This window comes from Armigeres subalbatus, chromosome 1 (genome assembly GCF_024139115.2).
Source record: "Armigeres subalbatus isolate Guangzhou_Male chromosome 1, GZ_Asu_2, whole genome shotgun sequence".
Classification (NCBI taxonomy): domain Eukaryota; kingdom Metazoa; phylum Arthropoda; class Insecta; order Diptera; family Culicidae; genus Armigeres; species Armigeres subalbatus.
In genome coordinates this window covers 19,463,335-19,484,641 of record NC_085139.1, presented here as the reverse complement: position 1 = coordinate 19,484,641, position 21,307 = coordinate 19,463,335, and the positions used below count along the sequence as shown (strand labels likewise).

The window sequence follows — 21,307 nt, the reverse complement described above, 5'->3', positions numbered from 1 at the left end:
AAAGATCGAAAGGGCAAAACCTCGGATGAACAAATTTAAAAAATCTTCTATGCAATCTACCGGGTCAAAACAGAATGTTTAATAATATGTTAAGAATATGATTCTTAACTAAAATCTAGAGTCTACAGATTCGAAAGCCTCCATTTGAAAGACATGAAGACTTCTTCCCGAAAAGCTCAGTTGCTTCGTTGCAAGAGAATTGGAAGCATCCTTCTGCGCTTCTCGGAGGCCTCCTTCCAATCAGCTCGGAAGCCACCTTTCAAGTGACCCGTAAACATTATTATAAGATGTTCAAAAACTTCCTTTTAAGAGGCCCGGAAGCCAAGCTGTTTTCCTAGAAATTTCCTTTTATTTCTACTTATTTTAAAAGCCTCGAATCTTTTCAAGGGGCTCGGAAGGGAATTTTAAACAGGCTTGACAGCCTCATTTCAAAAGGCTCGGAAGCCTACTCTCAAGAGGGTTGGAAGCCTCCTTTCTATAGGCCCGGAAATCTTCTTTTGAGCTTTCTTCTTTAAACTTTCTTTTTTCTTTTTCTTTTCTCCTTCTTTTAAAAGGCTAGGAAAGCTCTTTTCAAAAGGCTCGGAAGGCCTCTTTCAAGAGGCTCGAAGCCCTCCCTTGAAGAGGGTGGAGTTCTTCTTTCAAGATGCTTGGTACCTCGAACCTAAACTCGAAAGCCTCAGAAGCCTCCTTTCAAGAGGCTCGGAAGCCTCCTTTCCAGAGGCTCGGAAGCCTCCTTTCAAGAGGCTCGGAAGCCTCCTTTCAAGAGGCTCGGAAGCCTCCTTTCAAGAGGCTCGGAAGCCTCCTTTCAAGAGGCTCGGAAGCCTCCTTTCAAGAGGCTCGGAGGCCTCCTTTCAAGAGGCGCGGAGGCCTCCTTTCAGGAGGCTCGGAAGCCTCCTTTCAAGAGGCTCAGGAAGCCTCCTTTCAAGAGGCTCAGAAGCCTCCTTTCAAGAGGCTCAGAGCCTCCTTTCAAGAGGCTCAGAAGCCTCCTTTCAAGAGGCTCAAGCCTCCTTTCAAGAGGCTCAGAAGCCTCCTTTCAAGAGGCCTCCTTTCAAGAGCTCAGAAGCCTCCTTTCAAGAGGCAAGCCTCCTTTCAAGAGGCTCAGAAGCCTCCTTTCAAAAGGCTCAAGCCTCCTTTCAAGAGGCTCAGGAAGCCTCCTTTCAAGAGCCTCAGAAGCCTCCTTTCAAGAGGCTCAGAGCCTCCCTTTCAAGAGGCTCAGAAGCCTCCTTTCAAGAGGCTCAGAAGCCTCCTTTCAAGAGGCTCAGAGCCTCCTTTCAAGAGGCTCAGAAGCCTCCTTTCAAGAGGCTTGGAAGCCTCCTTTCAAGAGGCTCAGAGCCTACTTTTAAGAGGGTTGGAACCCTCCTTTCAAGAGGCTCAGAAGCCTCCTTTCAAGAGGCTCAGAAGCCTCCTTTCAAGAGGCTCAGAAGCCTCCTTTCAAGAGGCTCAGAAGCCTCCTTTCAAGAGGCTCAGAAGCCTCCTTTCAAGAGGCTCAGAAGCCTCCTTTCAAGAGGCTCAGAAGCCTCCTTTCAAGAGGCTCGGAAGCCTCCTTTCAAGAGGCTCGGAAGCCTCCTTTCAAGAGGCTCGGAAGCCTCCTTTCAAGAGGCTCGGAAGCCTCCTTTCAAGAGGATAGGAAGCCTCCTTCCAAGAGGCTCGGAAGCATCCTTTCAAGCTGATCGGAAGCCTCCTTTCAAGAGGTTTGGAAGCTTCCTTTCAAGAGGCTCGGAAGCCTCCTTTCAAGAGGATCGGAAGCCTCCTTTCAAGAGGCTCGGAAGCCTCCTTTCAATAGGATAGGAAGCATCCTTTCAAGAGGCTTGGAAGCCTCCTTTCAAGAGGCTTGGAAGCCACCTTCCAAGAGGCTTGGAAGCCTCCTTTCAAGAGGCTTGGAAGCCTACTTTTAAGAGGGTTGGAACCCTCCTTTCAAGAGGCTCGGAAGCCTCCTTTCAAGAGGCTCGGAAGCCTCCTTTCAAGAGGCTCGGAAGCCTCCTTTCAAGAGGCTCGGAAGCCTCCTTTCAAGAGGCTCGGAAGCCTCCTTTCAAGAGGCTCGGAAGCCTCCTTTCAAGAGGCTCAAAGCCTCCTTTCAAGAAGGCTCAGAAGTCTCCTTTCAAGAGGCTCAAGCCTCCTTTCAAGAGGCTCAGAAGCCTCCTTTCAAGAGGCTCAGAAGCCTCCTTTCAAGAGGCTCAGAAGCCTCCTTTCAAGAGGCTCAGAAGCCTCCTTTCAAGAGGCTCAGAAGCCTCTTTCAAGAGGCTCAGAAGCCTCCTTTCAAGAGGCTCAAGCCTCCTTTCAAGAGGCTCAGAGCCTCCTTTCAAGAGGTTCGGAAGCCTCCTTTCAAGAGGTTCGGAAGCCTCCTTTCAAGAGGCTCGGAAGCCTCCTTTCAAGAGGCTCGGAAGCCTCCTTTCAAGAGGCTCGGAAGCCTCCTTTCAAGAGGTTCGGAAGCCTTCTTTCAAGAGGCTCGGAAGCCTCCTTTCAAGAGGCTCGGAAGCCTCCTTTCAAGAGGCTCGGAAGCCTCCTTTCAAGAGGTTCGGAAGCCTCCTTTCAAGAGGCTCGGAAGCATCCTTTCAAGAGGTTCGGAAGCCTCCTTTCAAGAGGCTCGGAAATCTCTTTTCAAGAGGCTCGAAAGCCACTTTTTAAGAGGCTCGAAAGCCTATTTTCAAGAGGCTCTGAAGCCTTCAATAGTCAACACATTTCGTACAGTAAGTCCCTTGCTGTAAAAACTTAATTTTAATTTAAAAGTTGAAAAAAAAGGAAAATTTCAGAAAAGTTTATGGAGAGTCATATATTTCGTTAGATTTCAGGTCAATTTTTGATATACTTCAAGCGCTACGATTATTTTCATTTACAGCAAAAAAATCATAGAGTACCTCAATTAATACAAAAGTTCGAAGGGTACCTCTCAAGAAAAGGTTAAGAACCGCTGTTTTATAACAATGAGTGTTAATAGTTTTCCTCTTCTAATCCTAAATTGACCGTAAGGACGTGACCAGTATCGTTATTGGTCATGATTTGGAAACTCCGAAGCAGGGTTGAAATATGTCAAAGTCAATGCAGTGAAATACATGGATCACAGCATATTCTACGGTCAATCTCATATCCGCCGTCGTGAGTGCGACTGTGGGGCAGTCAAAAAATCATTCCAGCACCAACCATTCAATTCACCACTCAACCCAACAGAAGTCGCTCTGACAGGCTGCTCAGTTCGTGCGTTACTGCATGAATGTGAGTGGCCCATATAAAAGCGTGGTGATTTTTTGTCATTTGCTGGGTGAATGTGTACATTTGACTGTGGTGAATTTCATATTCGTGGCGCACTGGGTGATGTGAGTTCTGTTGTTTACCTCTCTCCCTCTTCGGGAATGTGAGATCGATTTCAAGGAAGGAAGAAAATAAAAGGGGGGGGGGTCCGTAGAGTAGTTGTCTACACGTCTGACTCTAAATCAGATGGTCAAGGGGTCGAATCCCACCCCCTCCATACCCTTTAATATAAAGGGATTAAAGTCTATATGACTATAAACGAATAGAAAAAGTCTTCGGACGTAAAATCAAACAAATACTTACCACTGTAAGACACATTTAAGTAACATGTTGTCATGTCGATAAAGAAGAGCTCATGCAATGATTGTAAACTCCACCGGAGTATAAAGTAGAGATAGGTGGACATATGGCCTGCGATGCCGGTCCAATTAGGTTTAAAAAAAAAAAAAAAGAAAATAAAAAAAATGAAATGAAAAAACATCACCTTCATCGAGTGCTGCCGAACATTTGCAAGCCTGCTCCGAAGCAAGTATACAATAAGAATAACTTTTTTGTATCCCAAGAATATTATGAGCTGTGCATATTTGCAGTTTTCCGGACAATCATGATTATCAATTACGATGTGTACAGTTCATCAAGCTAAGCTCTTCTTTGACTTTTTCCACAATATGTAAGGAACATTGAAGATTTGTGGGCATTTCTAGATCGTCGCATGGAAATTGCAAAAATAAAAATCCAGAACGGGTTGAGAGATTATTAAAATTGCTGAAAGTTCTTTACTTATGATTGCTTTTAGCTCATACTGACAATAACAGCTGTTCTCATGTGCCAAGGACACACAGACAATAGCTCAGTTCGTCGAACTGATTGTATATAAGACTATGGGTCTGTGAAATTCAATCTGAAGTGCATATCTTTGTGCATTTTAGAAAGTTGCACAGGATTCTTCTAGTGAGCAAATGTATGCTATATATATGTGCACGAATAATAAGAAGGAATAAGTTTTGGCTGTTACGCCCTTTTCAAATATCAATTCTCTATCTGTGTATGCGCCTGGCAGATGTGGATACATAATTGAGTATCCCACTAAATAAAAAAATAAGTCAAGTCAAGTACGAGACATTGAAGACGGCCTTACTGTTGAGGTCGAAATACGTATCTGTCAAGATACAATTAAGTGGTGGAATTCAATGGGATTGTATTAACTCGTCTTATGACAAGAGAAAAAAATAAATTTAGGCATTAATTTTCTGATTTTGAGTTAGCTCAATATTATAAAACCACGCTGACAAGACAATATGAAGTATGCTTCAGCATAATTACATTATTCTTAAGTGAACTAAGGTTTTAAACGAAATTTGAATCCGTATATGAAAAATCCCACAATATCTATATTTTTTATACTTTCTGATATGAAAGCGGCATAAATGCTGGGTTATTGCCTTATCGTCAATGGTATATGCGGCAAGAATTCGGTGATTTATCACAGACTGCCTCTTCTGTTATTATAACTCTTTTGGTCGTAAAACAGTTATTTGACTTCGAATTAGTGAAGTCCGAATTGCGTACATAATGTAAAAACAATTTAATCAAAATTCCGCGGAAAAAAATTGAAATTTCGTTTCGTTTCGAAGTTTCGAAAGTAAATCCATATTTCGTTTCGTTTTGATCCGAATCAACATAGACATTTTAAATTTCGTTTCGTTTCGTTTCGTTAGGAAAAAGTGTGTTACCGCATACCCTTAGTTCTGAGGAACTGTTCCATGTGATGTTGTTTTTCATTTGGATGGGCGTCAATAATTTTCGTACATTGCTAGATTTTAAAACACCCACAAGCTGCTTTACAACTTATAATCGAACGCAGAGTGCAGAACAAACCGGATAAACGGAACACCACCGATATGTTCTACATTCTGTCTATCACCCAAAATCGCCGTTAATCCTATTCACTTTCATTCGACAATAGCCCACTTCGAAAACAACCACCGCAGAGTAAAATTTAATCTTCTGAAGGATATTGATTTTGGATGACGATAGGAAATGAGAATAACGCGGGAAAACTTACCACTGTGTCATAAAATCCGGATTAATCGAATAGATGGGTGTTGTTCGATTGACGTAATCAGTGCCATTGTAGTCCCCGCTGTCATAGCTGTCAACGTCCATGGTGACGGGACGCGCAGGCACGGCTTTCCACGAGGGCCTGTGTGGTATTTGCAGCTGCAGCTACAACCGGAGCAGGCTATGATCAGTTTTGTTGAATTTCCCCGTCGCCGTCGTCGTCGTAGTACGAATATTGGAGGCTTCAATGGCGATTGCAGCCATTGATTCCGATGCGAATGACGCACGCCGTCTCTGTCACCTGTTTTGCTTCATGGCTCGCTAGACGATTTTGGGCTGCTGCCGAGAACGGGACGAACACCACAATCTGAAACGGAACGGAGAATAAAATTGGAAAATTAGGCGACGCTGCGACCAAATTAGGTTACTTCTCCATTATTGAATCACGTGATCAAAAACAACGCCCACCGGTGCGTTGTTTTACCGTTCAATCATGTTATCGCTGACGGTACCCGGCGCTGCCCGACGCAAAACGGCCCTCGATTGTTTCCTCATTAGCCCAGTAAATGCCACTTGAAAAGGTACATAATTGTGTTGCGTCCACCGACGAAACCATGTTGACGTGAAAAGCCACCCACTCACTCGGGCGGAACATATTATTCTGCAATCAGGAAGTTGCTCGGTGGAAACTCATTACGATCACGACGAGACGACCGACCGTATCTCGACCACCGTATCCTACCAGGAGATGGTAATTACACCTAGAAGAAGGATAAATCATTTTCACATTTTTGCGCCTAATGGATTTCATCCGGTTGGGTGTCTTAGTGCTGTGTTGTGGATCTTGTTGTGGGTACATATTTGTTTTCTGTAGATTGTACAGGTATCACCTGATTTATATTGCCTTTATGATTCTTGAGAAACATAATTTTTTAGAGTTTGTAGAGTTTTCCCATTTTTCCTCACAAAATAAATGATAAATAACATTCTTGAAATATTTTTTAGTCGGTGGCGATTCCAGGAAACTTTATCATGGGGTATACTTTACGATTGAGAAACATCAAAAAACGTCCAGAAAGTATGATAGATTTTGATCGTTAATATCTCAGCCGTTCTCAATGGATTTTCAATTTTCCTGGACCATTCAATCAGGGAGGAGTCAACGCTTCATACCCGATGTACACTTGAACATGATTAAAGATCAGAATTTGCTCTCAATTGATAACACTGGACGCAAAATCTGAAAGAAGAAAATTGTTTTCGTGATGCTCATATGTCTCATTTTTAGGTCACGACTTCAGATGATAACTGATCACCCGCGACAATTGATTGATTGAAATACATAATTCTAAGATTATATATCGTAACAAAATAGAGAGTATCTTCATTGAAGTTAAAATACGAAGTTTTTTGATCTCGCCAAAACATGCGCATGTTATGCATATGCATTTAGATGAAACTGGATGAAACGGGAGAGACAGCTGTGAGAGAAGTGTGAGAATGTGCGCCCAAGAACCAACTGTTTGAGCTTGTAATGCTAACGATTTCCTGATTACGGTATTCATCATGTAAACCAAAAACACATGCTTCCCTAAATATAACTTAGGTACAGATTTTTATTAATTTAAGTTGCCAGATAACTGCTGCATAATTGAATAATTATTAAATTAACCCTTATGTGAGTGACGATTTTTCACAACGTAGATGGGTGAAGGGGTACCAGGGTACCCAACCGCCTTACAATGGGCATTTATGTGTCTGTGGGTGTTTGGATGTGTGTAAGTTGGTCTGTACGGATGTTCCGGATATTCCAGGGGACCACCCAGTGGTCCGTAAGTAGGTCGAATAATCAATTCTATACTCAGAGTTCGGCAGAAAATAATTCTAAAAAAATCCCGTCGCTGTACGATGGAATTAACGAGTTGACCATTTTTACGGATGTTCCGGATCTTCTAGGGCAGCGGTTCCCAACCTTTTTCTTGAGAGGTACCCCTTCGAACTTTTGCATGATTTGAGGTACCCCCTCTCGAAAGTAGGCTTCCAATCCTTGAAAACATTGAAAACATAATTCCGAACCCTTTGGAGGGAAGCTCCTTTAAGCTTTTGAGTCCCTTTAGAGTAGGCTTCCGCGCCTCTTTATTAGAGGCTTCTGAGCCTCTTGTATAGAGGCATCCGAGCCTCTTGAAGGCGGTTTTCGAGCCACTTAAAAGGAAGCTTCCGTTGCATATTGAAAAAAAACGCTTCTGAGCCTCTTGAGAGTATGCTTGCAAGCCTGTTGAAAGAAGAATTCTGAGCTTCTTGAAGCGAGGCTTCCGAGCCTCTTAAAAGGAAGCTGCCGAGCCTCTTGAAAGAAGGCTTCCGAACCACTTGAAAGCAGGCTTACGAGCCTCTTAGAAGAAGGCAACCTAACCTCTTGAAAGGAGGCTTCCGAGCCTCTTGAGAGGAGGCTTCCGAGCCTCTTGAGAGGAGGCTTCCGAGCCTCTTGAGAGGAGGCTTCCGAGCCTCTTGAGATGAGGCTTCCGAGCCTCTTGAGAGGAGGCTTCCGAGCCTCTTGAAAAGAGGCTTCCAAGCCTCTTGAGAAGAGGCTTCCGAGCCTCTTGAGAGGAGGCTGCCGAGCCTCTTAAAAGGAGGCTTCCGAGCCTCTTGAGAGGAGGCTTCCGAGCCTCTTGAGAGGAGGCTTCAGGCCTCTTGAGGAGGCTTGAGGCCTCTTGAGATGAGGCTTCCTGAGCCTCTTGAGAGGAGGCTGAGCCTCTTGAAAAGAGGCTTCCAAGCCTCTTGAGAAGAGGCTTCTGAGCCTCTTGGAGAGGAGGCTCTGAGCCTCTTGAGAGGAGGCTTCTGAGCCTCTTGAGGAGGAGGCCTGAGGCCTCTTGAGGAGGCTTCAGAGCCTCTTGGAGGAGGAGGCCTGAGCCTCTTGAGAGGAGGCTTGAGCCTCTTGAGGAGGAGGCTTCTGAGGCCTCTTGAGATGAGGCTTCCGGGCCTCTTGAGAGGATGCTTCCAGGCCTCTTGAAAAGAGGCTTCCAAGCCTCTTGAGAGGAGGCTTCCAGGCCTCTTGAGAGGAGGCTTCCAGGCCTTTTGAGAGGAGGCTGCCGGGCCTCTTAAAGGAGGCTTCCAGGCCTCTTGAGGAGGCTTGAGGCCTCTTGAGGAGGAGGCTTCAGAGCCTTTATGAGGAGGCTTCCAGGCCTTTTGAGAGGAGGCTTGAGGCCTCTTGAGAGGAGGCTTCCAGGCCTCTTGAGGAGGCTTCCAGGCCTCTTGAGATGAGGCTTGAGGCCTCTTGAGGAGGATGCTTCAGGCCTCTTGAAAGAGGCTTCCAAGCCTCTTGAGAGGAGGCTTCCAGGCCTCTTGAGAGGAGGCTTCCAGGCCTCTTGAGAGGAGGCTGCCAGGCCTCTTAAGGAGGCTTCAGGCCTCTTGAGAGGAGGCTTCGAGGCCTCTTGAGAGGGAGGCTTCTGAGCCTTTTGAGAGGAGGCTTCCAGGCCTCTTGAGGAGGAGGCTTCCAGGCCTCTTGAGGAGGCTTCAGGCCTCTTGAGAGGAGGCTTCCGAGGCCTCTTGAGAGGAGGCTTGAGGCCTCTTGAGAGGAGGCTTGAGGCCTCTTGAGAGGAGGCTGAGGCCTCTTGAGAGGAGGCTTCCAGGCCTCTTGAGAGGAGGCTGAGGCCTCTTGAGAGGAGGCTTCCAGGCCTCTTGAGAGGAGGCTTCCAGGCCTCTTGAGAGGAGGCTTCCAGGCCTCTTGAGGAGGCTTGAGCCTCTTGAGAGGAGGCTTGAGGCCTCTTGAGAGGAGGCTTCCAGGCCTCTTGAGGAGGGCTTCCAGGCCTCTTGAGAGGAGGCTCTGAGCCTCTTGAGAGGAGGCTTGAGCCTCTTGAGAGGAGGCTTCTGAGCCTCTTGAGAGGAGGCTTGAGGCCTCCTGAGAGGAGGCTTCCGGGCCTCTTGAGAGGAGGCTTGAGGCCTCTTGAGGAGGAGGCTTGAGGCCTCTTGAGGAGGAGGCTTCCAGGCCTCTTGAGAGGAGGCTTGAGGCCTCTTGAGAGGAGGCTTCCAGGCCGCTTGAAAGGAGGCTTCCGGACCTCATGAGAGGAGGCTTCCGGGCCTCTTGAAATGATGATTCCGAGCCTCTTGAGAGAAGGCTTCCGGGCCTCTTGAGAGGAGGCTTCCAGGCCTCTTGAGAGGAGGCTTCCGAGCCTCTTGAAAGGAGGCTTCCAGGCCTCTTGAGAGGAGGCTTGGAGCCTCTTGAGAGGAGGCTCTGAGCCTCTTGAGGAGGCTTGAGGCCTCTTGGAGGAGGCTTCCAGGCCTCTTGAGAGGAGGCTTGAGCCTCTTGAGGAGGCTTGAGCCTCTTGAGGAGGCTTCGAGGCCTCTTGAGAGGAGGCTTCCAGGCCTCTTGAGAGGAGGCTCTTGAGCCTCTTGAGAGGAGGCTTGAGCCTCTTGAGAGGAGGCTTCCAGGCCTCTTGAGAGGAGGCTGAGCCTCTTGAGAGGAGGCTTCCAAGGCCTCTTGAGAGGAGGCTTCCAGGCCTCTTGAGGAGGCTTCAGGCCTCTTGAGAGGAGGCTTGGGCCTCTTGAAGGAGGCTTCCAGGCCTCTTGAGAGGAGGGCTTCCAGGCCTCTTGAAGGAGGCTTGAGGCCTCTTGAGAGGAGGCTTGAGGCCTCTTGAGAGGAGGCCTGAGGCCTCTTGAGAGGAGGCTTCCAGGCCTCTTGAGGAGGCTCTGAGCCTCTTGAGGAGGCTTCCAGGCCTCTTGAGAGGAGGCTGAGCCTCTTGAGAGGAGGCTTCTGAGCCTCTTGAGAGGAGGCTTCTGAGGCCTCTTGAGAGGAGGCTTCCAGGCCTCTTGAGGAGGCCTGAGGCCTCTTGAAGGAGGCTTCTGAGCCTCTTGAAAGGAGGCTTCTGAGCTCTTGAAAGGAGGCTTCTGAGCTCTCTTGGAAAGGAGGCTTCTGAGCCTCTTGAAAGGAGGCTTCTGAGCCTCTTGAAAGGAGGCCTGAGCCTCTTGAAAGGAGGCTTCCAGGCCTCTTGAAAGGAGGCTCTGAGCCTCTTGAAAGGAGGCTTCCTGAGCCTCTTGAGAGGAGGCCTGAGCCTCTTGAGAGGAGGCTTCCAGGCCTCTTGAGAGGAGGCTTGGGCCTCTTGAGGAGGAGGCTTGAGGCCTCTTGAGAGGAGGCTTGAGGCCTCTTGAGAGGAGGCTTGAGCCTCTTGAGAGGAGGCTTGAGGCCTCTTGAGAGGAGGCTTCCAGGCCTCTTGAGAGGAGGCCTGAGCCTCTTGAGGAGGCTTCCAGGCCTCTTGAGAGGAGGCTTCCAGGCCTCTTGGGAGGAGGCTGAGCCTCTTGAGAGGAGGCTTCCGGGCCTCTTGAGAGGAGGCTTCCAGGCCTCTTGAGGAGGCTTCCAGGCCTCTTGAGAGGAGGCTTCTGAGCCTCTTGAGAGGAGGCTTCCGGGCCTCTTGGGAGGAGGCTTCCAGGCCTCTTGAGGAGGAGGCTTCCAGGCCTCTTGAGGAGGAGGCTTGAGGCCTCTTGAGGAGGAGGCTTCCAGGCCTCTTGAGAGGAGGCTTCTGAGCCTCTTGAGAGGAGGCTTCCAGGCCTCTTGAGAGGAGGCTTCCAGGCCTCTTGAGGAGGAGGCTCTGAGCCTCTTGAGAGGAGGCTTGAGGCCTCTTGAGAGGAGGCTTGAGCCTCTTGAGAGGAGGCTTCTGAGCCTCTTGAGAGGAGGCTTCCAGGCCTCTTGAGAGGAGGCTTCCGAGGCCTCTTGAGAGGAGGCTTCCAGGCCTCTTGAGAGGAGGCTTCCAGGCCTCTTGAGGAGGCTTGAGCCTCTTGAGAGGAGGCTTCCGAGGCCTCTTGAGAGGAGGCTTGAGCCTCTTGAGAGGAGGCTTCCAGGCCTCTTGAGAGGAGGCTTCCGGGCCTCTTGAGGAGGCTTCCAGGCCTCTTGAGAGGAGGCTCTGAGCCTCTTGAGAGGAGGCTTCTGAGGCCTCTTGAGAGGAGGCTTCTGAGCCTCTTGAGAGGAGGCTTCCTGAGCCTCTTGAGAGGAGGCTTCCAGGCCTCTTGAGAGGAGGCTTCCAGGCCTCTTGAGAGGAGGCTTCCTGAGCCTCTTGAGAGGAGGCTTCCGGGCCTCTTGAGAGGAGGCTTCCAGGCCTCTTGAGAGGAGGCTTGAGGCCTCTTGAGAGGAGGCTTCCAGGCCTCTTGAGGAGGCTTGAGGCCTCTTGAGAGGAGGCTTCCAGGCCTCTTGAGAGGAGGCTGAGGCCTCTTGAGAGGAGGCTTGAGGCCTCTTGAGGAGGCTTCCAGGCCTCTTGAGAGGAGGCTGAGCCTCTTGAGAGGAGGCTTCCAGGCCTCTTGAGGAGGAGGCTTTCAGGCCTCTTGAGGAGGCTTTCCAGGCCTCTTGAGAGGAGGCTGAGGCCTCTTGAGAGGAGGCTTCCGGGCCTCTTGAGAGGAGGCTCTGAGGCCTCTTGAGGAGGAGGCTTCTGAGCCTCTTGAGAGGAGGCTTCTGAGCCTCTTGAGAGGAGGCTTCTGAGCCTCTTGAGGAGGCTTGAGGCCTCTTGAGAGGAGGCTTCCGGAGCCTCTTGAGAGGAGGCTTCCAGGCCTCTTGAGGAGGAGGCTTCCAGGCCTCTTGAGGAGACTTCCAGGCCTCTTGAGGAGAGGCTTCCAGGCCTCTTGAGGAGGCTTCTGAGCCTCTTGAGGAGGCTTCCAGGCCTCTTGAGAGGAGGCCTGAGCCTCTTGAGAGGAGGCTTCCGAGCCTCTTGAGAGGAGGCTTCCTGAGCCTCTTGAGAGGAGGCTTCCGAGCCTCTTGAGAGGAGGCTTCCGAGCCTCTTGAGAGGAGGCTTCCGAGCCTCTTGAGAGGAGGCTTCCGAGCCTCTTGAGAGGAGGCTTCCGAGCCTCTTGAGAGGAGGCTTCCGAGCCTCTTGAAACCTCAAACTCAGATCTCAAACTTTGCCCGTCGCTTCGTCTCAACATTCTACGAGACGTCAGAAAGCTTCATAGTATTTGGACTTACCTATAACAAGTTATTCAAGTTTCAACATCAGAATGGGTACCCCGTCACTCACATAAGGGTTAACAGTTGTACTGGAGTTCACCATTGCTAAAAAAAGTTCTTATCGTTCACTGCGTCATTCTTCCTGGAGCAGGATCCACAGAAATTCACTGCTTCTCCGATGCCTCGGAGAAGGCATACGGCGGCTGTCTCTACATTCGGAGTTTGAATTCTAAAGGAAGGGTAGCTATTCGACTTCTAACATCGAAATGCAAGGTTGGACTTCTGTGGAGCACTTCTAGCTCAGTTATATGATAAGGTGCAACAGTCCATCAGATTCGGAACACCCGTTTATTTTTGGACCGACTCCACTTGTGTGTTGCGCTGGATTGAAGCTAAACCGTCGACGGCCAAAATTCAGAATCTGTTGGAGCACGGAGAATGGAGACACGTTCCTGGAATTTAGAACCCGGATAACTTGATCTCTAGGGGCATTGGATCGAAGGAAATGCTTCAGAACGAGATGTGGTGGCACGGCCAAAACTAGCTTGTAATGAAGCAGGACCAATGGCCATAATTAGCTAACTAGAACAATAGTGAAGATTTTAACGAAGATAGACATCGAACAACAGTAGCAGTCACATCTGTGGAAATAATAGAATTCAACGAATGGAAATTTGCAACGTTCTCTTAATTTCATTCGCCGACCATTGATTTTCTTCCTTTACACCTAGGCAGGAGCGCATTTCGGGGTTTATTACCACGGATGAACTGCGGCAAGCGGAAATATTACTAATTCAATGTGTGCAGAAGGGAACGTTTGCAAAGGAATAAAAAGTGCTTAAGAAGGGTGAATTCGTATCTAGGCAATTCCCTTGGTTCAACCCAAGAATTTCTGCAGACTACATAGTTCGAGTAGGCGATCGCAGGGACCCTATGAGGTATCAGGTATCACGTTCACCTCAATTTGGGAGATTTGTGCCATCGCCTTCACAGCCTTTTTCATCACACACCTGACGGAAAAGGAAGTGAACAAAAAGGAAAGGAATGTGGATGGGAGAACAAAGGGGATGTTTGGAAAAGGGCCCTTGAAGAGGGCATACAACGCATAAGCGTACAAGAGCTTATAGCTCCTTACCACAACCGGTTATGAACAACAAAATACTCTGAAGGTTCAGGTTTCTGAAGTCAATTTCACTAAGTAAGTGTTTACCAAATATTTGGAAGCGCAATTGTGCATAGACTGGGCAGTTACATATTAGATGATAAGAAGTTCCATAATCGGATTCCCAACTATCACAAACAGATGATTCAACGCGTTGAATATTTGCCATGTTATAGTTCAGTCTGCAGTGACCTGTCAAAGCCTTGACTAAGACACTGCAATTCTGTTTAGACAGATTAGATAAATGGCTTGCCACTACCGGTGATGGCTCCCGGATGTACAATTTTGTTTGCTGACATAAATCCAGACTACTCCAATGCTATTTGTGCTGAGTGACAGTCCAAGAGTTGATCAAAAGCTTCACCCAACACTTGGATATTGTAATAGCTGGCTCAGGACCAATAAAGTCATGCGATGCTCCAATACGAGCTAACTCATCAGCCATTTCGTTTCCAGCTATGAAAGAATGGCCAGGTACCCATATAAGGTGTAATGTATTAACTGAATTCAGTTCCTCAATTTGAGTTCGACATGCGATTACTAACTTCGACCTTGAGTTGGCCGAGGCGAGAGCTTTAATAGCTGCTTGGCTATCTGAACAGAAGTATATTACTTTGCCCATAATGCGATGATGCAGTGCAGATTGCACTCCACACATGATGGCAAATATTTCCGCTTGAAAGACAGTGCAGTGTGTACCCAGTGAGTGTGACTGTTCCAATCTCAACTCACGCGAATAGACGCCTGCACCTGCTCTACCTTCGAGGAGGGAGCCGTCAGTGTAACAAACAATGCTGTCCGACATACTTCTCTCCAAATAGGGTGGGCATTGTGTTGAAAATGTCCTATAAGGAAAACTACTAACGTGTGTGAGATCACTTGGAGCAAGGAAAATTTTGTCCCAATTAACCACAAGCGGTAACAACGAAGTGTGTGTAGAACTGCGGTTTACAGGATTCTCTTCCATAAAACCGAGTACCCATAGTCGGTAAGTACAAGAAAATGCTTCTTGTTTGAGATGTATGTGTAGTGGGGCCACGTCGAAAAGAACTTCGAGAGCAGCCGAGGGAGTTGAAGAGAACGCACCAGTCATTGCCATTAGGCACATCCTTTGAAGATGGCCTAATTTAGACTGAATTGTCCTCACTTCCCCCTTTTGCCACCACACAAGACATCCATAAGCCAAAATTGGTCGTACAACTGTTATGTAAATCCATTTGATATATTTGGGTTTGAGACCCCAAGTTTTACCAAAGGTTCGTCGGCATTAGCCGAAAGCCATACACGCCTTTTTGATTCTGAACTCAATGTTAGGAGTCCAGGAAAGCTTTGAATCCAAAATAAGACCCACATACTTTACTTGATCAGTTACATTGATTTCAGAACCAAAAAGATGTAATGGACGAATACCATTACGGTTACGTTTTTACATGAAAAGAACAATAGATGTTTTATTCGGATTGACCGAAAGGCCATATTGGCGACACCAACTTTCAACTACCAGAAGAGCATTTTGCTTCAGGTCGAATAAGGTAGTAATGCACAAACCCACTATCAATGTTAGATAGTCGTCGGCAAATCCATAGGTAGGAAAACCGCCATTATTAAGTAACCTCAATACTGCCGTAATCTGAAAAAGTGACGTATACGCCATTTTCCAAAAATGGTGTTAACGAGTACTACTCATCGAGCTCTTTAACAGAAAAATGAAAAACATGCATGTTGTAAAATGGCTGTTACGTCACTTTTCCAGATTACGGCAGAATAGCAGTCTATTTTGTGTTAGATTATAAGTACCAAATTTACGAATAAATGTGAGTCTATAGAATCCGTAAATAAAGGCAGCCCAAAATATGTCCATTAAAACAGATGAAATTGTCCTTGAACAATAGAAAAATGCTCCTTAAAAAAACTGATCATTTTTCCTTAAATGATTGAACAAATTTCCTCGAAATATATAAAATGCTCCGTAAATATTTGAAAAGTGTACCGTACAAACGAAAAAAATGTACCGTAAACAATTGAAAATGCTCCTTAGAAAATGATCAGTTTTTTTAAGGAGCATTTTTTAATTGTTTAAGGATAATCATGATTGTTTCATGATGCATTTACCATTTTCCCGTAAATAAATGTGTTTCGCGTAAGCCTGTGTTTTTGTATGTCGCGAGTGTTCATTGCAATAAGGAAATATCCCGCATTACGCATGGGGTACTGAGGAATGATGAGGAACTGAAGGAGGAGACATCAGCCATTTGGAATAACCCACCAAAGTGAGGGATTACTAGGAGCTCTTTGAATACCCTCTGCGTGTCGATCCAGAGCTACCGGATTTGACAATTGGTATAAACAATGATCATGTTTTGTCTATACGTATACCAGTAAACATAATCCAGCTAAGTATGAGTAAAACGTCTACGAAGTCTCATCTAATTGAAAAAACTCGTCGTGACAAATAATAAAACTCGATTCAATTAGATGAGACTGCGTAGCCGTTTTACTAATATTTACGATTGAACGTTACAGTCGACCCAACTACAGTAAAACATAACCCAGATGATATCAAGCCATTAGGCCGAACGTCACTGAGCCGAAGGTCATTGGGCCGGAGGTTATTAGACCGAATTCTTCTCACTATGCTGGTTTCGTGCTTTTTATTTTTCTTTATTATTCCTTATTTCTTTCTCTTAATACTTCTTTCTTCCTTCTTCTTTCTTCAATCTTTCTTTTTCTTTTTTTTTCGTTTTTTTTTCCTTTTTTTATTATTTCTTCCTTCTTCCTTCTTCATTCTTCCCTCTTTCTTTTTCCTCCTTCCTTTTCTTCCTTCCTACTTTCTTCTTCTTTCATCGTACTTTCTTATTTCTTCTCCCATTTTCCTTTTTTCTTAATTCTTCTTCCTTTTTCTTTTTTTCGACTCTCTTCTTACTTCTTTCTTTTTTTCTTCCTTCTTACTTCATTCTTTTTCCTTATTCCTTCTTTCTTTTTCCTTCTACCTTCTTTCTTTTTCCTTCTACCTTCTTTCATCTTTCTTCCTTCTTCTTTTTTCTTTATTTTTTCTTCTTTCTCCTTTCTTTCTTCTTCTTTCTTTCCTTTTTCTTTTTTCATATCTTCCTACTTCATTCTTTTTTCTTCTTTCAGGGTGTCCATTTAAAATTGATTTTGAGATTCCCTGTTGGAGGAACTGTTCTAAACAAGAAACCGGCTAATTTTTATGTTTGTTTTATTAGAGGGAGGACTAGGATGCGCGTAGACCCATTCATTATGAATCAATCCCAGTTTTGTCACATGAGGAATCGAAGGAATTAGAATCCACAGAGAATTTCCGAAAATTAGCCAGCCTAGGACTGCAATTCTCTTTAATAAAGACAATCAATCAATTAATTCAATTGCCTAAAAAAATCGATTCAAAAATTGCTTCAGAATTTTTTTTTTTTTTTTTAACTAATTTTATTTGCTTATTATCTAATACATGCATTCATCTCTAAGACTAGGTGTTCCGTGTTTTCTTAACACTATCATCCTTATTTGCTATGTTACCCTTTTAGTTATTATTAATACATTTCAATTGCCTCTGGCAGTTAGAATTTTTCCTCTGGTTGAATTGAACCATGTAGGAATTACAATGTTTTCAACTTAAACTAATCTTAACCTATTTTATACTAAGGGTACAAGGAGTTAATCGTTGCAATAGAAGATTGCAACGATTTTTGTCTAAAATTGGAAATTATTTTGTTGGACATTTGTTGCAATGTCTCAATATTAGAAATTCTATAAAGTTCATTGGTACTATACCACGGAGGCAACTTCAGAATCATTTTCAAAATTTTATTTTGAATCCTCTGGAGTGCCTTCTTTCTGGTATTGCAGCAACTAGTCCATATTGGCACAGCATACAACATGGCAGGTCTAAAATTTGTTTGTAAATCAAAAGTTTGTTCTTAAGACAAAGTTTTGATTTTCTGTTTATAAGTGGATATAGACACTTAATATATTTGTTACATTTGGCCTGAAGGCCTTCAATGTGATTTTTAAAGTTAATTTTGATCTAGCAGAAGTCTTAAATATTTAGCTTTGCTAGACCAATTAATTGGAACTCATTCATAGTGACAATATGTCTGCTAGAAGGTTTCAAATAAGAAGCTCTCGGCTTATGTGGGAAAATTATAAGCTGAGTTTTGGAAGCATTCGGGGAAATTTTCCATTTTTGCAAGTAAGTGGAGAAAATATCCAAACTTTTTTGCAATCTACTACAAATGACACGAAGGCTACGCCCTTTGGCTGAAAGGCCCGTGTCATCTGCAAACAAAAATTTTTGACACCCTGGTGGTAAATCAGGTAAGTCAGAAGTAAAAATGTTATACAATATGGGCCCCAGTATGCTGCCTTGGGGGACACCAGCCCTTACAGGTAATCTATCAGATTTAGTATTCTGATAGTTTACCTGCAGCGAGCGATCTGATAAATAATTTTGGATCAGTTTAATGATGTACAGAGGAAAATTAAAATTCATCAATTTTACAATCAAACCTTCATGCCAAACACTGTCAAATGCTTTCTCTATATCAAGAAGAGCAACTCCAGTCGAATATCCTTCAGATTTGTTGAGCTGAATTAAGTTCGTAACTCTTAATAACTGATGAGTGGTTGAATGCCCATGGCGAAAACCAAATTGCTCATCAGCAAAAATAGAATTGTCATTAATATGAACCATCATTCTATTTAAAATAATCTTTTCAAACAGTTTGCTTATTGAAGAAAGCAAACTGATTGGGGGATAACTAGAAGCCTCAGCTGGATTTTTGTCCGGCTTCAAAATTGGAACAACTTTGGCGTTTTTCCATTTATCTGGAAAGTATGCCAATTGAAAACATTTGTTAAATAAATTAACCAAAAAGGATAAAGAGCTCTCAGGAAGTTTTTTGATAAGTATATAGAAAATACCATCATCACATGGGGCTTTCATATTTTTAAATTTTCTAGTAATAGATCTCACTTCATCCAAATTGGTTCCCAACGAAGGGTCAAAAACATTCTCTTGATTGAGAATGTCTTCGAAGCTTCGTGTAACCTGATCCTCAATTGGACTAGTGAGACCTAGACTAAAATTATGGGCACTCTCGAACTGCTGAGCAAGTTTTTGAGCCTTTTCGCCATTTGTTAATAAAATTTTATTTCCCTCTTTAAGCGCTGGAATTGGCTTTTGAGGTTTTTAAGAATTTTTGTTAATTTCAAAAGGGTTTCGAACTGGGATCCAACTTCGAGACATTATTCTCAAAGCTGGTATTTCTCAGAATAGCGAAACGTTTTTAATTTCATTTGCAAATCTCGCCAAATAACTTTCAACGCGGGATCGCGAGTTCTTTAGTATTGCCTTCTTCTCACATTTTTAAGACGGATCAGTAGCTGAAGATCGTCGTCAATAATAATGGAGTTGAATTTAACTTCACATTTCGGAATTGCAATGCCTCTGGCTTCGACAATTAAATTTGTCAAAGATACGAGAGCATTATCAATATCACTTTTGGTATCGAGAGGAATATCAACATCAAAATTCCTATCGATATACGTTTTGAGAGAAATCCCAATCAGCTCTATGATAATTAAAAGTAGAGCTGATTGGATTATAAATGGCTTCTTGTGCGATTTCAAATGTCACAGGAAGGTGATCAGAGTCAAAGTCAGCATGAGTTACCAATTGGCCACACAGCTGGCTTGAATCCGTTAAAACCAAATCAATTGTCGAAGGATTTCGAGAGGATGAAAAACAAGTTGGTCCATTGGGATATTGAATAGTATAATATCCCGCAGAACAATCTTCAAATAAAATTTTACCATTGGAATTGCTTTGAGCATTATTCCATGAACGGTGTTTGGCATTGAAGTCACCAATTACGAAGAATTTTGATTTGTTGCGAGTCAGAATTTGAAGATCAGCTTTCAACAAATTCTTTTGCTGCCCATTGCATTGAAAAGGCAAGTAGGCTGCAATGAAGGAAAATTGTCCAAAATTTGTTTCAACAGAAACTCCCAAGGTTTCAAAAACTTTGGTTTCAAACGAAGAAAGTAATTTATGTTTGATACGTCTATTAATGTCAATGGCGACCCCACCACAGGCGCTGTCAAGACGATCATTTCTGTAGATAAAATAGTTTGGATCTCTTTTAATGGAGAGTCCTGGTTTTAAATACGTTTCAGTTATAATGGCAATATGCACATTATGAACTGAAAGGAAGTTGAATAATTCATCTTCCTTACCCTTTAGAGAGCGGGCATTCCAATTTAGAACTTTCACACAATTATTTGGATCCATTGAAACGGAGTCCGATAACAATTTTTTGTGTGTACTTTATACCAACCTGAACAGCTTCAGGAATGGTATTTGCTTTGAACATTGCATCAATCATGTGATGCAATTGTTCAGTTAAAAAATCAAAATCGGAAGCAGTCATGCTACCTGAATCGGCGACATGACCGTTATTTTCCGTTGGGACATGGGTATAAACCAAATTTTGTCTACCAGCAGCGATGTTTGCATACGTAGGTACATTCGAAAAATTGGAATTTACTGAAGTGCTTGCTACCCGTTGACGAGCGGCAAAATTTGTTTGTGAATTGTGGTGGGTATGAATTGCTCGACCGGTAACCGATTTCGAAATTTGAGCGTTTGAAAAATTTCTACCCGTCGAATCTGGGATCCGATTGGAATTTCCCGTCATCAATTTTGCACGGGAATTCAAAACTTTTTTGCGTGAAGGGCATTCCCAGAAATTGGATTTATGATTGCCCCCACAGTTTGCGCACTTAAATTTATTGGAATCTTCTCTCACAGGACATGCGTCCTTTTCGTGAGAGGTTCCACCACAAATCATGCATTTAGCATCCATGTGACAATGTTTGGTTCCATGACCCCACTTTTGGCACTTACGGCACTGGGTAGGGTTTTGGAAGTTTCCCCCAGGCCTGCGGAAATGTTCCCATGTAACACGGACATGAGACATAATACAGGCCTTTTCCAAACTTTTCATATTATTTAGTTCACTTTTGTTAAAATGAACTAAATACGAAAATGAACTTGAGAAATGCCCCTCTGGGAAGTTCCAGAATGGGATTTCTTTTTCATCTTAATTACTTGGACTGGTGAAAATCCAAGTAATTGAGAAATTTCAATTTTAATCTCATCCAGTGATTTGTCATCACTGGGGAGACCTTTCAAGACGACTTTGAACAATCGCTCAGTTTTGTCGTCGTATGTGAAGAATTTATGGCGCTTCTCAGTTAAATACTGAAGAAGACGTTTGCGATCGTCAAAGGATCCCGGCAAAACGCGGCAGTCACCCTTCCTAGCAATCTGAAATGAAACCTTGATCCCCTGAAGGTTACTCAAAATCTCATTCCGGAAGCCAGAAAACTCGACAACAGATACCACAATTGGCGGAATCCTTTGCTTTTTCGCATGAATCGAATCACCTGGGCTAGAGGTAGATTCGATTTGCTCAATTTCATCATTAATCAAATCGAACTGATTGCTCAGTTCGATTGGAGAAGAATTATTTCCGATATTAGAGTTAGAAGGAATATCTGAATTCTCCAGCTTCCTTCTATTTTTCCGCGCTTGGGCAGGACGGTCTTGAAACCTTGTTTCTTTGGAGGAAGTGGAGAATTCAGAGACTCCCCCTTCCTCTTGTTTTTGTTAATGCTCATTGCTGAGCGTGGAGACGTGACCTTCTAAAAGGTTTTTTCCCAGAACGGTGTCCCTGCAGGATTACCACCGCTTGTCGGAATTTTACTTCCGCAAACGGGTTCAACGTAAAACGAAGGCACGGGTCCTTACAAAGATCGTAACGATATCAGTGGGTACAAATAGCGCTAAGAAGCATCGTTGAAATTAAAATAGCTTCGGGTAGTATTAAAAACTTCCT

General features: G+C 44.4%; 1 protein-coding gene across 2 annotated transcripts in view; it reads right to left on the bottom strand.

Moving 5' to 3' along the window:
• Positions 1-21,307, bottom strand: part of LOC134208168 (muscarinic acetylcholine receptor gar-2) — a 227,100-nt gene that overhangs the window by 122,326 nt on the left and 83,467 nt on the right. The window contains exon 2 of one of the 2 annotated variants that reach the window (XM_062684232.1): positions 5,312-5,674. In XM_062684232.1, coding sequence (XP_062540216.1) covers positions 5,312-5,412 — 101 coding nt within the window. In that variant the 5' untranslated portion in view covers positions 5,413-5,674. Of the gene's footprint in view, positions 1-5,311; positions 6,016-21,307 lie in introns of those variants that run through there. The other variant, XM_062684231.1, reaches the window with a different exon arrangement.